Below are 15,643 nucleotides of genomic sequence, written 5' to 3' on the forward strand. Positions count from 1 at the left end.
CTGGTCGCTAGCCAGCCTATGCAAAGCAGGTCATTCTGATTTCCACATTTGCCCCTCATGTTGAGGTTAGGTTAGTATCCAAATCTCAAACCATAATTAGCAATTAGCATTTGGTTGGGCTCCCTATTTCAGGATAAGGCTCTAATTTATTTACTTATTTAGAGAGAAGAGTCCAAAAATACTCTCATATAAATTTGACTGACTCTCTTAGGTTTTTATTTTTAGGCCTAGCAAATTGATTGGGTTAAGTTGAGTTTGGGTCGATTTAATCAAGTTATTTCAGATTATATGTATAATTAAATATATATAAAATAATAATATATTAAATGTCAAAAATAACAAAATACTAAAAAAAATATTATGTAAATTCTTATGGTTGCACAATTCAAAATTTATTACCATAAAATTTAGGTGATTTTATTGTAAAATACCTAAAAATGATGTAATTTTTGGTTTTTCAAAAATTTCTTTCATTAAAAAATCAATAAAATTAAAAAAATAGATATTTTTAGAAAAAATAAAAAAAATTAAATAGTAGGTTTTCATAACTCTAGTGTCAGCATGGCATTCTCTCGATTCTCGTCATCTCAAATACCAATTTTGTTCCACTTGAAGACAGTTAAAGAGATATATGTTCATTTGTAGCATATGAGACTAACAATAGCATTTTATTGCAAAATTTTGGACCAATGCCCTGAGCTTTTTATCGCATCAAAAGATGTAACAATGTTGTTTTAATTTAATCTACTTGATGCTCTGAAAATAGTAAGTTTTGCTTTGCAAATGTCATGTGAAGACTCGTATTGAATGGTTGTGTTCACCTAATTCCTCTCTCTACTTTTGTTAGATTAGTTGATGATTGTCAAAGTTATAACAGTGGATACTTCATTGTTTAAGAGAAAATACTTTAGCTAAATTGATCAATTTGTTATGAATTTTGGGGTTCTAAATTTGATAATTTTGAAATTATTTTAGGATGTATATGGTAGTCTAATTTTCCCTATTAAAGTGCATGTTTGGTCAGAGCTTTTTGGGTCAAAATCGCAATTGACTCTTGAAATTGAGTTTTTTAGTCTTATAAACATTAAAAAAAAAGAAAAAAAAAGTGCAATTTCGTGTTGCATCCTCTGAGCAGGAATTGTAAAACTTTTTCAAAAAGCCCAAAATAAATAAAACTGACTAATTATCAATGCTGAAATATTGTAATGACATTCTGGCTGATTATATTTTTGGCATTTAGTTACGCTATGTTAAATTCTTAAAAGATAGTATACCAAAACCATAGGGTTCAATTTGCTGCCATATAGGCATTAATTTAAGCTTAACGTTATATGAAAAGTAATGTATCTAAACCTTTGAATTGAGTTCGAGTCATTGCATGCTACACTCCCTTTTGGGATATTTGTATCAATGCATGGTATTTAGTTTATGTTAAGTAGACATGGCAAAGTGGGTCAGAAAGGCAAAGTGGGTCAGAAATTTCTGACCCAACCCGACCCAACTTGACCCAAAAATCTCAACTTGAACTTGATTTTTTTTACCGGAAGCAAAAATGGGTTGATCCATAACCCGACCCGACCTAACCCACAACTCAAACCCGAACCCAAACCATTTTGTTAAAACTTCTTTTTTTGGTAAAAAAAAAAATAGTAAAATTAAGACAATATTGGTTTAATTGTTTATTGTGAGTTTTAAGGAAACAATTGATACATTTACATAACTGTATGTAAATTAATTGAAAGATAAATGGTTGAGCATTCTGTAATGAGTAAATATTTTTAGATATCAAATAGTAAAGTACATGTCAAGATAATCTGGTTGCAGTAGAATTAAAAACATAGATTTAAAATTATAGGCATGTGTGAGAAACATTCACAAGTGTGAAATAGTGAAGCCAAAGTATCAAATTAGCATAAACTATGAATGCTTAGACCTATTTTTTAACAATTTATGTTCAAAATAAACGGCTTTTCAAAATAAGTTATGATATTTCCTAGAGTGTGTGTTGTTTAACAATGAAATGATATTCAAAAAAGAGACCATGTATAAATAAGTAAGCAATCAAACTTTAATGTATATCTCAAATTGAAATAGAGTGTCAATCACAATTGATAATAAATTATAAAATTAATTTTCAAAATTGTAAATTTCTTATATGTTTTTATTCTTTATCAAATGAATTATCCAATAAGACATTTGTAATTTTGTTTTATGTTTTAGAATGTTGATATTCTGTAAAAATAAAACTTGTGTATTTATTTTACTTATTTTTGTGCTATTTTGTTTTAGATAGCAATGTTAGGATTTGTATAATTTTAAAATTTTTGAATAAAAATTAATAAGTTTAACTGAATTCATTCTTGATATAAATGATGAATTCAAAATAATGCATTTTACATCAAGTAATTTGTTGCATAACTTTCCAAGTAGCAAAAACATGTTGTTTTCTTTATAAAAAAATAAAAAATAAAAAATAAAAAGTTGAAAAATACGGGTCAACCCGACCCGCAACCCGATTGACCTAAACCTGTTTTTAACCTGCTTAAAATGACCCATTTGGACTCGTGACTCGTTTGACCCGTAACTCGATTGACCCGACTCAAACCCAAACCCGACTCCACTTGCCCATTTTGCCATGTCTAAATTGTTAAATTTATCATATAGCATTTTGTTGGCATAAACGTAACAAACACATTGTATCCCTTATGTTGGTGTAGCAATTAGAGTTAGCTGACACAAATTTATCTTGCCTTAGATGAGGTAATATGAGTTATGTATTTTGGTAAGACTGTGCATAGATATTAGATAGGCCACGATTCATGTAGCTTATGATTACCAAACGTGAGACCTTAATTTTGCATTGAACATGACAATAGGCAGCTTTGATTTAGCACTCATGGATAACAACTAAACTATACCAAGAGTTGAGTGAGTGAATAGATTTCTGCTTCATTGGTGTATTAAGACCATGGATTATTGTTAGCAACCCAATTTATGCCTTTTTGGTGACTTTTGAGTATGGCAGCCTATAAAGTTGAATTTATTCAACTATGTGTTCGCTTTATTCCGTATCAAAATTGCTTGTAATTCAACATTTAGAAACCCTATATTTAGGTGGGAATAATGTAAGGGTTGTGTGTGTGAAAGTGTGAAGATTTGATCAAGAGTGTGCAACAAGATGTGACTCGCGAGTGATGAGTTGCCAAAATGTAGCACACGCGTGAAAGCTTGAAGCATGCAGGAAGTTGAAGGGTCAAGATAGCTGGATCACTACAGGACAAAAAGTACAGTCTAACCAGTCTAGTAACTGGCAATTGGAACTCACAACTCATCCCAGTCGCAAAGTGAGTTGCCAATGCACCATGTTTTGCTGAAAACTAACTTTTCACATTCCATTTCATACCCTACTATAAATACTTTTATACCCACGAAATGTAGAGAGCTTCTAAAGAGAATTTTGAGGAAAAAAAAAAAAAACCCTAGAGAAAAACAAAATTGATTCAACCATAATCTTATATATTTGATTCTCTAAATTCTTTTACTCTCACCCTCTCCATTGTCATACCCATGAGAGGATTGTAAGCAGGGCTGGCTCAATAAATTTAGGGGCCTTAGGCGAAATCTTTAAATGAGGTCTTTTATTATATTTAATTATAAATTCATATTTTTTTTCAATTAAAATTTATTTTTCTTGCTTTTTGAGAGGCAAAATTACTAATTAAAATTTTGCATTCAAGTTCCGCTAACATTTCCTTTTTAATTGGTAATATGGTTCATCCACTTAATCTTTCTTGTGATATAGTTGATCTTAAATAAGATTTTATTAATTTTAATTTTGAAAAACTTATTTATGCGGAAGCAGCTGTAACAGGTATAGTTAGTAATATTCTGAAAGCAATCCATGCATTTGGAAAATATTCTATCCTCTTTATATAATTTAGTACATTAATTAGAGAGTTTTCATTTATTTGCAAAACTTCTTTTAAAACTTTTAGTTCTGAAAATAAATCTAAGCCATCAATATCGGAATAAGTTTCATGTGTGAGAAAATATTCAAGATTAAGACAATTTTTTTTCAAACTATATAATTTTTTGATGGGATAGTATATAATATATTATTACTATTTGGGGGCCTCTTTATCAGTGGGGGCCTTAGGCCACTGCCTAAGTGGCCTATAGCTTCAGCCGGCCTGATTGTAAGCCAAATCCTTCCCTCACCAAATTTAGAGTAGTGAGAAGGTTCTTGCTGTTTGGAAACCAGTTCAAGAGAGAACCAATTCATATTGGTTGATGCAATGAGCTAATTGCGAGATTTGATAAGTTAGAGAAGACACAGTTCAGCGTAACCTTATTGGAGCAAAAAGCTTGAAGGGTTTAGGTGCATCGGGTAGATTATGCTTGGAGGATCTATTGCTATTCATGTATCTCAACTGATTTTTTAATGGATCATTTACCTCTTGGAGGGCGGCGGAGAGGTTTTTTGCTGAGTTCTTCAGTTTCCTCTTCAATAACACGTGCCAGTGTTATCTTGTGTTTGTATCTCTCTTTCCCTTACTCTTAACTTTTAATTTCTGCTGATTGTGATTATTTAATGGCTTAGAGTATTTTGATAATTTGGGTACTGCTTATTTTTCATATTCCGCACATATATTGTTTGAATATAAGCTTGCATTGGAAAATTTGTATTTGAGGGTCTAAACATTCACAAGTGTTTTACACACTAAGTGAGTTTTCATAGCCTAATTTATGCCTATGGGCTACGACACTTTATTTTGGTAGCCAGGTCAAGCATGTTTTTGAGTTGTTATACTTAAAGAGGGACTAGAGATGATTGATTCATTATGATAGAATTATTTTAGTGTATAACTATACATTTTAAGAATGTTGCTTTGACTTATGATGTTCTTATGGCAAGATTTTGGTTTAGTAATCCCAACTTTTCTTCATTTTTGCTAGGTGGTTGCACAAATTATTTACTCGTATGAACATTTTTGGAGGATAGTTTGAGAGATGTATGACTAGGTCATGACTACTCTGTGTTTATCGAACTGTTCCAAAGGGTCAAAACAGCTAGTTATTAATGGAATTCCTTGTCGATTCTATAAAATACTTGTTTGGATGAGGGCTTCCACATATTCTTGTACAATCATAAGGTGATCGATTCCATCAATTTACTTGAAGAAAATGGGCTTTTGCCCTTATTTTTTAAAATATCTAGCGATATGTCCATATTTTGAAACTATATAGAAAAATATCCCTGTTTTGAAACTCGATTTTCTCAAAATCTAGTTTCAATGTAAAACTCGATTTGTAGAAAAAACGAGTTATCGGTAATCAAACTTTAAAAATATAAAAAATAAATAATAAATTATGGAATGCAAATTGATGCTCAATCATATCTAAAATACAGTCAGGCTCAAAAATCTAAAATACAGTCAAGCTCAATCATATCTAAAATACAGTCAGGCTCAACAATCTAAACTCAACCAAAATATTAAAATCCATTGCTTGTTAACAGAATGCAAATTGATGCTCAAGTTTCCATGCATATTAGGCTAGCAGCTAAACTTGCAATAACGTAAGTATGAAAGAAGAAAATAGTGAAGAGAAAAAGAAAACTATCTATGTTTTCAACAATAACAAAACAAAGCACCATTTACACATGCCTCAATGTTCTTTGCCTTGAAAACATAGACAGCTCTAAAGTAATAAATGGAAGACTAATATTAAAATAATTTTGCACAGAAATTTTAAGCTTAAGAAAAGAAATTGAATTTAATTAAGAGCCCACTTCAGCAATAGAAATAAATAAATAAAGTTTCATAATAGAGACACGTAACATGTAATTGGTTGAAGATGACAAAAATCACTAGCTCACCTTATGTTCTAAAATTTTATCTCCAAATCATAACACATTACACCAACATTGTCCTCAACTAATAAGAAAAAAATGAACGGTTCAAATAAAAACATACAATTTGAGTGGATCAATCAATATGAATGACCATTCTCTTATTTAAATAACATTAAAAAATCATTCTAAAAAGAAAATTACAAAAAAAGGCAAAATAAAGAAACAATTGCAAAAGTATGCTCACAAGTCACACCACCTTCTAAGCAACTTACATTGGAGTGCAAAATCAAAATTAGCACAACTCTCTGTACTTAGCAGCCTTAGATCACATCCTGCTTTAGAATTTCCAGGTAGTATACAAGTCAATCATTCTTCAACATCGTAAATATTAATCTCTAGATGCAACCATTGTCAAAGTCTCCCAAACTTTTAAAAACTTCATAACCTTGAGTTCTCTCTTTAAATAGATTGAAATAGTGAAAGTATTAATCTTCTTGGTATGACTACAAATGATAGCGTGGCTACAGGGTTTCCATTCATAGATACAATTTCGATTAAGAACATGCCTAAATTAAAACTTTGAAATGGACTAAGCGAAGATCATTGCCCTAAGTTGCGAGTGATTACCATCTATAATTACCTGTAACTTAGAACAATAAGCTTCGCTTGGTCCATTCCAAAATTTTAATTTAAGCATGTCCGTAATCAAAATTATATCTAGGAATAAAATCCTTATAGCTAGACCATTATTTCACTGTCTAAAGAGAAAACTCAGTTATGAAGTTTCTAAAGGTCTCGGAGGCTCTGACAATAGTTGCACCTAAAAATTTATACTTACGAGGTTGTAAAATGACTGACTGTCAGCCCACCTAAAAATTCCGAAACCTAATATTTGGGTGGCATATGGCCTAAGTCCACTAAGGACAGAGAATTGTGCATGTTTGATGGATTTGCAGATGTTACATAAGCTAAGATTGACTACGTACGGAAATTTAAGAAGTTAAGGACTTTTCTTTTGCTTGAAAAGCTTAAAAACAATAAAGAAATTGATAATAGTTTCTTTAGAATCTAGAGACGAGACTAAAAAAATATTATCAATCTATTCACCGTTTTCAAGTTTACCAAGTAAAAGAAAAGTTTTTTTAAGTACTAAAGCTTGTGAGGTGGCAAAGGAAGCTGTTTGGTTCAAGAAATTCCTTTCTAATCTTAGTGTTGTGAAAATTGAGCAAGTTTCCATCACATTGTTTTGGGACAATAGTGGAGTCGTTGCACAATCCAAAGATTTAAGGAATTACAAGAAAGGAAAGCACATAGAAAGAAAGTACCACATCATTTGAGATATTGTTGCTCGATGGGATGTAGTAGTAGCAAAGATTGATAGTGCAAATAATCTAGCAAATTCATTTACCAAAGCCTTGCCCCAAAGGACTTTTGAGTCACATTTGGAGGGAATGACAATTAGATTAGTGCATAATTAATAGTCTTTATGGCAAGTGGGAGATTGTTAGGATTAGTGTCCTTAAATCCTATGACATTATGTTGTATTTAATAAAGTTGTTTTATTATTATCTAAAATAATGGTAACATGAATATTTGAACATTATCATATATTTCATGCGATGCATAGTAAGTGATTTATGTGATTTAGTCATAGAAGATATAAATCACAAGTTCTTTGTAAACATAGAATTTTAGTTCGTAGTCGGTGATGAAATTGGACATTTCATATGCGAAAACTATAACATATTAATTAAAATGATTTATCTTGATCATAGAAGTAGAAACTTCTAGTTGATATGTTGATATGTTTTAAGAGTTAAGACATATTGAACTGGACCATTGTGAGATTTATTATTCTTCTAACGACTGTCAAATGAATAATAAATCTCACGACTTCTATTTACATCAACTCTTAATCCTGAAAGAATAATGAACTTAATCATGAAGTGTAGGTTGCTTTGATATATCAAGAGTGAGATCTAAAGTCACAATCAAAACCTCAGTATGTTGGGCAACCACATTTAGTATTGAGGGAACATATATTATCAAGATGAAATTCATAATCTCTTAAAGGAGATATAAAATATTCCCTTGAGATAAGTTTAATTGTTTTGGTTATTTAGAGTGTTAGGCCTAACTACTTTAGTAAGGAGTTACTAAAGTATATATTTATGAGATTTGATTTCACAAATATATGATGAATAACTTAAAGGATTAAATCGGGTACTCAAGGATTAAGATGTAGTAATCTTTAAAGGGCAGTCAACATTCATGACTTTATATTACTACGAATATTTTATGAAGAAGTTGAATGTATAATAAAGTATTGGGATATAATTTATTAATAAGGTCTAAGTGCAACTATATTTATATAGTGGCATTAAATATAGTTAATGGTAATTTTAGACTTGTCAGGAGTTGATAGAAAGACCCAAAATCCATTGGAGCTAGTGTCTTATTTGTCCCTTTTGGTCCCACTCCAAACCACATACTAGAACCCAATTGGAATGGCTTAAAAGACTAGCAAATAGATAATTAGTTATGTATAAGGAGAGAAACATACATAATTTTGTATGAGACACATGACATGTGTGAAATGGTGTGTATGTGAGTGTAAGCCGCTCTCTTATTCTCCCTTGAACTAATTGGGAGACCACACTTTTTCGGCATTAGTGGAATTAGAATGAAGATTAAAAGTGTTCCCAAATACTTCTAATCTTTGGTTTTGCTCGATTAGTTTAATATAATCGATTAATTAGTTTAATTGATTATAATTATTAGCTCACTTATGTGATTAGTTTAATATAATTATTAGCTCTGCTTGATTAATTAAGGTAAGAAATGGAGTTGAGTATTACTGCTAGTTTCATTAATTGGCATCAAAGCGAATGACAACTTTTTTCTTTCTTTTTAAGGTAAGACATGAAGTGAGTATTGCTAATAGTTTTATTAATTGGAATATCAATCCTTCAGATCAATTTATTTGTTTGACATCTTTTTCTACATGAATATTTTTACGGCCACAACTTTTGTTACATCTTAATGAGATAGTACATTGTAAGTGTTGAATAATTACTTTCATGTGAATTTACCACTTTTCTCCATTACTTAATCAACTACTATCACTTTCATTGTAAGTGTTGAATAATTACTTTCATGTGAATTTACCACTTTTCTCCATTACTTAATCAACTACTATCACTTTTATCTTTCTACATTTATACAATGATGAGTACGTTGAAACCATCTCTTTTTGAATTGGGAAATTTGTTGAGCTGACCATGTACAAAAGGTTTTTCAAAAAATTATAAAAATTAATCCCATAAAGAAGTCAACCGCAAAACAGTTTTGTTTGTATAGATAAAGTGACATATATATCACATATCTATTGGCAATGACTGTCGAGCTCTCATTAATTTGTGGCCAAAACCGAAGAGGGATTTCTTCGCACCCCTAAATAACATGTTTGTGTTATCATTAATCCATTTCCCCAATGTTCATGAATCATGACTCAAAAGAAGGCACTTCTTAGAGTGAATTCTATGGCCCAAAGACTATATAAAAATAAAAGGTAGCATCCTAGACACCTCTTTTGCTTTTACGAGGACAAAACTTGGGGCTTGTCTTGAAGAGCCTTCATCAAAATGTTGTGCTGCATATCTTGAGAAGAGCAAAACTTATATCTTTCATGAAAGAGGAAGTCTTTTTTTTTACATTTTGAAGGTGCAGCAACAGGTTTCCTTAAATATGTAAGACAGACTACATTGGTCTCCCAATAAGAGTTCGGCTTGGGCTTGGGAAGAGCAGCATCACGTGAGTGGTGGGGGCTGTACTTATTTGGCAAGGAATGAAGTTTGAACAAGTTGCTTGATGCTTTTCCCATAATTTTTGGTCTTACCATTTGCAGGTCCAGCTTTGGCTTTCGGCCTCTTCTTGTTTTTTCTCCGTGGGGTTCACTTGATTATCCTCTGGAGTCTGGACTATGACTGTTGAACCATATTCCACCAGCAGGTTGCACTAATGAGATGGCAAAAAAATCTATTAGAGAAAAATATAATTTTAAGAAGATGCGAAAATTAAATAATAGAAAATTTAATTCTACACACACATATCATCCTATCTTTTATAAAAGTTTTTAATGACACAAAACAACTTTTTTACTATTTTATAATCTTCATGGTGTGTGTATATAATATATATATATATATATATATATATAGAGAGAGAGAGAGAGAGAGAGAGAGAGAGAGAATGCAAATTTATGATAAAGTTCTTTTGTATAAAATGTAATAATGAGTATCCAATTAGTGTTATTCATTTCTTATTATTCCAATTAGTTTTCAATTCTTTTTATCAGTCTATGGGAGGATTCATTTAATCACGATTTTTGTCAATTTATTTCTCACCAAATTTTTAAATAAAGTTCTTTATGCAATATTCATATTACTTATATATCATTTGCTTTATGAAATCCACTATAAATACTATTCAGGTCCTTAGCATTTGGAAAAAATTGTTTTTCATTCTAGAACTTTAAAAAATTTATTTTTTGAATCATTTTTCCCCAAACTACCAAACACTTGTTGCACGGGAGGGGCTAACTAGGCTACAAGACCCTTGATAATCAGGTGCCTTATTTGAATAATACAAACATAATTTTATGAGTTAGTGTTATATGTTAGAGGAAGACCTTGTGAATATACATATGTTCTAGTTTCTACCAACTCCCCAACTCAAAATTGGTTGCTTTCTGCAGTATATGCTAGCCCATGTTATGCTGAGAGGAAATTGCTTTGGGAAAACTTAGTCCATGTGGCATCTCTTCAGTTACTCCCTTGGGTTATCGCTGGAGATTTTAATGAAGTTTTGATGGGGGATGACAAATTCGGTGGGCGACCGGTCAATGTTAACAGAGCAATTAGATTTCAGGAATGTCTGGATAGATGCAAGATGATTGATATAGGGTTCTCAGGGCCACGATATACTTGGTCTAACCTCAGGCCTCTCACTGGTCTTATCCAAGAAAGAATTGATAGATTTATCATTAATGCTGAGTAGAATGCTTTGTATCCGGAAGCCGTTGTCCAACATCTTGAGAGAGTTCACTCTGACCACTGTCCTATCATACTGTCTATTCACCATGACGCTGGGCTTAGGCTTACCCAACCTTTTAAGTTCCAGCCTATGTGGCTATCCCACCCATCTTTCCTAGAGGTAGTTCGGGATTCATGGGTTGAAATGACATCCTTACCTTCTACTATCTCAAGCTTTACCTTGCAGGCAAGAGAATGGCATAGGAATATTTTTGGTAACTTGTTACAAAGGAAGAACAGAATTCGGGCTTGGTTAAGAGGTATCTAGAAGAATTTGGCAAATCAGCCAAATGACTACATCATTAATCTTGAGAAAGATCTGAGAGCAGAATTTTCAACAGTTCTGAAACTAGAAGAGGAATTTTGGGCTATGAAAGCTCGCATATCTAGACTAGTTGAGGGACACAAGAACACTGCTTTTTATTATACTTCAGTGCTTGTCCGACGAAGAAGGAATCGCATCACAACAATGAAAAATCGAATGGGGAATTGGATCCATGGAGATTCTAAAATAGCTAATCATATTAGGAATGGCTTTTTAGAGCTCTTCTCCACCAGTCATTGTAGTTCCTAGCTGGCTGAATGGACTCCACCTTTTTGGCAGGCTGGTCTTCATAAAGCCGATGTCGCCCATCTTGAAGGCCCTCTTACAAATGCGGAAATTTGGTCCGACTTATGGTCCTTGAAACCTTACAAAGCTCCCGGACCCGATGGTCTCCATGCGGGCTTACTTGAATAAGACTCTCATCACCCTTATCCCCAAATGAAGAAACCCAGAGACCCTTGGAAATTGTCATCCTATCAGCCTTTGTAACTCAATCTATAAGGTGGTAACCAAGATTATAGTAACAAGACTAAGACCCCTCCTTGTAGATTTAGTGTCGCCACTACAGATGACTTTTGTTCTGGGCAGAAAAAGGGTTGATAGTGCTATAATTGTGCAAGAATTGATTCACTATGTCTAGGAAAAAAGGGAGAGGTGGGGTGATGGCAATAAAAATTGATTTTGATAAAGCTTATGACCAAATGGAATGGAGTTTCATTAGGGACACTCTCAACCTTTTTAGATTTCCAAAGCACCATATCACTCTGATCATGAGCTATGCGTTTCCTACTCATCGGTTGCTATTCTTTTTAATGGGGGAGCACTTAACTACTTCAATCCTTCAAGGGGCATTAGACAGGGGGACCCCCTTTCCCCTTACTTGTTCATGCTTTGTATGGAGGTGCTTGGAGCTTTGATCAACAATAAGTGTGATGTGAAGCTTTGGAACCCAATCAAGACATCACAAGGTGGGCAGGCCTTTTCACACCTTTTCTTTGCAAACGACCTCGTGCTGTTTGAAAAGGCGGATAGGAAAAATTGTATGGCTGTCCAGGATGTGTTGGATACATTCTGCTCTCTCTCTCTGGCCAAAAGGTGAGCATGGAAAAATTTCGGGTGTTTTTCCCCCGTAACATATCCTCTGAGAGTAGGTTGTAGATGTGTGAGTTGCTGGGTTTTCGATCCACCCCAACCCTAGGAAAATATTTGGGCTTCCTAATCAAGCATTCCTCATCCCCACAGGATTTCAACTTTATCATTGAGCGAGTGCAAAGCCGGCTTACGGGGTGGAAAGCTAATCTTCTTTCGTTTGCAGGCAAATTGGTCCTTACCTAGTCAGTTATCTCAACTATCCTAAACTATTGTATGCAATGGATATCGCTTCCGCCTAAAATATTTCAAAACGTGGATAGAGTTAGTAGAAATTTTCTTTGGGGGTCATCGGAGAATAAGAGGAAACTCCATTTGATCAGCTGGAAGAAAATTACCATAACAAAAAAAGATAGGGGATTAGGTTTGCAAGCAGCCAAAGAGAAAAATATAGTGCTTTTAGCTAAACTAAATTGGAGATTCAAAAAAGAGAACGACTCCTTATGGGCCAAAGTCCTATCCAAAAAATATTGTATGCGCAGTAGGACCCCAAACCACTTGTTAAAGTCCAAAACTTGCCCCACCACTTGGGCGGCAATGAAAAAAGGAGTTGATATGTTCATGGAGGGCTCCAAATGGATTGCTAGCAAAAATGGTAACCTTTCCTTTTGGTTTAACAAATGGCTTTCTAGAGGTACAATGAGGAATCTAATTGAAGGGCCTTTGAATCAAGGTGAGGACCAGTTACTGCTCAAGGACATTGTGGGGTTTAATGGTTGGAATTGGCACGCTCTGTCCTTTATTTTCAAGCAGTTGGCTCTTGAAATTAAAGCTACTCCTCTTCCCTTTTCATCAACTTGTGAGGATAGGATCTCTTGGATATCCTCCACAAATGGAGATTTTGACATCAAGGAAGCCTATAAGATTGCATGTACGGAGAAATCAGTAAGTGACCATAATCTTTTCCATGGTTCTTGGGTGTGGAAAGTCCTATTGCTTCCAAAGGTGCAGTGCTTCCTTTGGCAATGCTACCATCAAAGTATCCTATCTCATGCATTGCTTGCTGTAAGAGGGATCGACATTGACCCTCTTTGCCCACTATACAGGTTAGCCCTTGAAACTATCATTCACCTGCTCAAAGATTGCCCCTCTTCCCAAAATTTCTGGAATAGTTCAGCCTCCAATTGATCCTAATGATTTCTATGGGAGCAATCTCATGGAGTGGCTCCGCCAAAATTGTTATTCTTCCCTTCACTCTCACTTAGGGTCCATTTGATTGGAGGAGTGGAGAAACGAGAGGATGGAAAATTAGTAGGAGGATAGAAAATATTTGGTTTTCCCTCATGTGTGTTTGGTTGGAGGGGTGGAAAAATGGGAGGGTGGAAAACTTTTTTGTTTGGTTAGAGAGAAAAAGGGGAGGATGGAAAATGTAGTTTATATAAATTGACTATTATGTCCTTGTTATATAATATATAAGAAATAGATATATTTACACTCATTAAATAATATAAAAAGTAACACAAATACATATACATTTATATTACTTTTCTTTATTATTATATATAATTTAAAATTTATGGGCAACAAAAATTGATTATGCGTTAATTGGGAAGACATTTTCAAAAAAAAATTATCGACATGACCATACGTAGACTGGGAAGATTGGATTGCCATTCCAATTAGTTGGATTATCCATCTACCAAATATCCATCACAAGTGAGAACTAATCAACATATTGGTCATAATAATTACTAATTAAAGCACCTTACCCTTGATTTTTTGTTCTTATCATCCCAAACATAACTAGCAAAGAAACACTATAAAAAAAAAAAACTAATACACATAACAAATCATGTAAAATAGACTACTTATGAATAATAATACAAATAAAAATCATTCTTTACATCTATTTGTAGAAAGCTTATTGAAATAAGTCTATATATATAATATGAAACATAACCAAAGACATGAATCTTAATCAACAAGTGCTGCTCTTGCCACTAACACTTGCACTAATAAATCAAAAGTTTGCACCAACAGATTCCAAAAAAGCAAAACTGAAATTAGATAATAAAAACCAACTGCAACTGCATTAAACAATCCACAGTCTCTTTCACACACAAAACACAACCACTAATAAATCAAAACCTTACACCAACAGATTCTAACAATCACAACTAATACCAAACAATAAAATCCAACCTCATCAAAGCACATGAACCTTTCTGTTTCACACACAATACACAGATTCTTTATATGCTTAGATTCAATAATCCCAAATGGGTTTGCAAAAAATAAGAAATAGATAATAAAAATAGCACAATGGTGTGTGTGTATTAAAGGAAAAAAAACTAAAAAAAAAAAAAAATATATATATATATATATATAGGAGAAAGATTCTTGGAAGAACGGAAAAAAAAAAAAATCAAATAGCAAAAAGAGTGGAGAAGGTCATACCTGTCTCAACTAGAGAGGAAATCAAAAGACCCTTGGCTGGAGAAAAAAAACAAACGGAAATTAATGAGGACAAGACAAAAAAATAAAAAAATAAAAAATAAAAAAAATAAAAAAGAGAGAAGAGAACCAGGAGTTCACGTTGCTGTGCTGTGAAGATGCTAGAAAGTGATAAGGATGAAGAGGCAAAAGGTTAATCAAGTCACAAGTGTAGTGGGAAAGTGAGAGGAGTATGTGAGTGCAATAAAGTGAGGGAATTTGTGTAAATTACATCATTCATCATCTTTTCTCCTTAGTTTTCCTCCCAATTTGGGAGGACAAAAAAATGTGGGCTCGAAAGGATTATTTTCCACCCCATTTTCTGTTTCTCTTGTTTTCTCTCCTGAACCAAACAAAAGAAAATTCCATTTTCCACCTATTTTCCTCTCCCTGTTTTCACCCCAACCAAACATACCCTTACAAAATATTGATTGGAAAGTTGTCTTCCCTCTAGGAATTTGGAATATTTGGTTGCATAGAAATGCAGTGATGTTTAATGATGGTAGGACCCGAGGATCTGTGAGGGAAAATACCATTTTGCAAGTGATGGAATTTGTTTTCCTTGGAATTAATGAAAAGCATGCAGCTAGCTGCAACACCATCCAAGTAAAATGGACCAAACCCCCTACAAACTGGTATAAGGAAAACTCTGATGCGTCATCCCTAGGCAACCTGGATCTTGCTAGGGGAGGTGGTCTCATTAGAGATGAAATGGGGAAGTGGATCAAAGGATATGCAAGAGCAATTGGCTTAACCACAAGTGTAGCAGCAGTGCTTTGGGCACTATGA

At 33.4% G+C, this 15,643-nt stretch overlaps 1 protein-coding gene across 1 annotated transcript; it reads left to right on the forward strand.

Moving 5' to 3' along the window:
• The first annotated feature begins 12,958 nt into the window (after positions 1 to 12,958).
• LOC115991336 lies at positions 12,959 to 15,643 on the forward strand. The gene is made up of 2 exons (XM_031115040.1): positions 12,959 to 13,467; positions 15,334 to 15,643. Exons 1-2 carry the CDS (start codon positions 12,959 to 12,961, stop codon positions 15,641 to 15,643), a joined length of 819 nt encoding a protein of 272 aa, XP_030970900.1.

This window comes from Quercus lobata, chromosome 5 (assembly GCF_001633185.2).
Source record: "Quercus lobata isolate SW786 chromosome 5, ValleyOak3.0 Primary Assembly, whole genome shotgun sequence".
Taxonomy (NCBI): domain Eukaryota; kingdom Viridiplantae; phylum Streptophyta; class Magnoliopsida; order Fagales; family Fagaceae; genus Quercus; species Quercus lobata.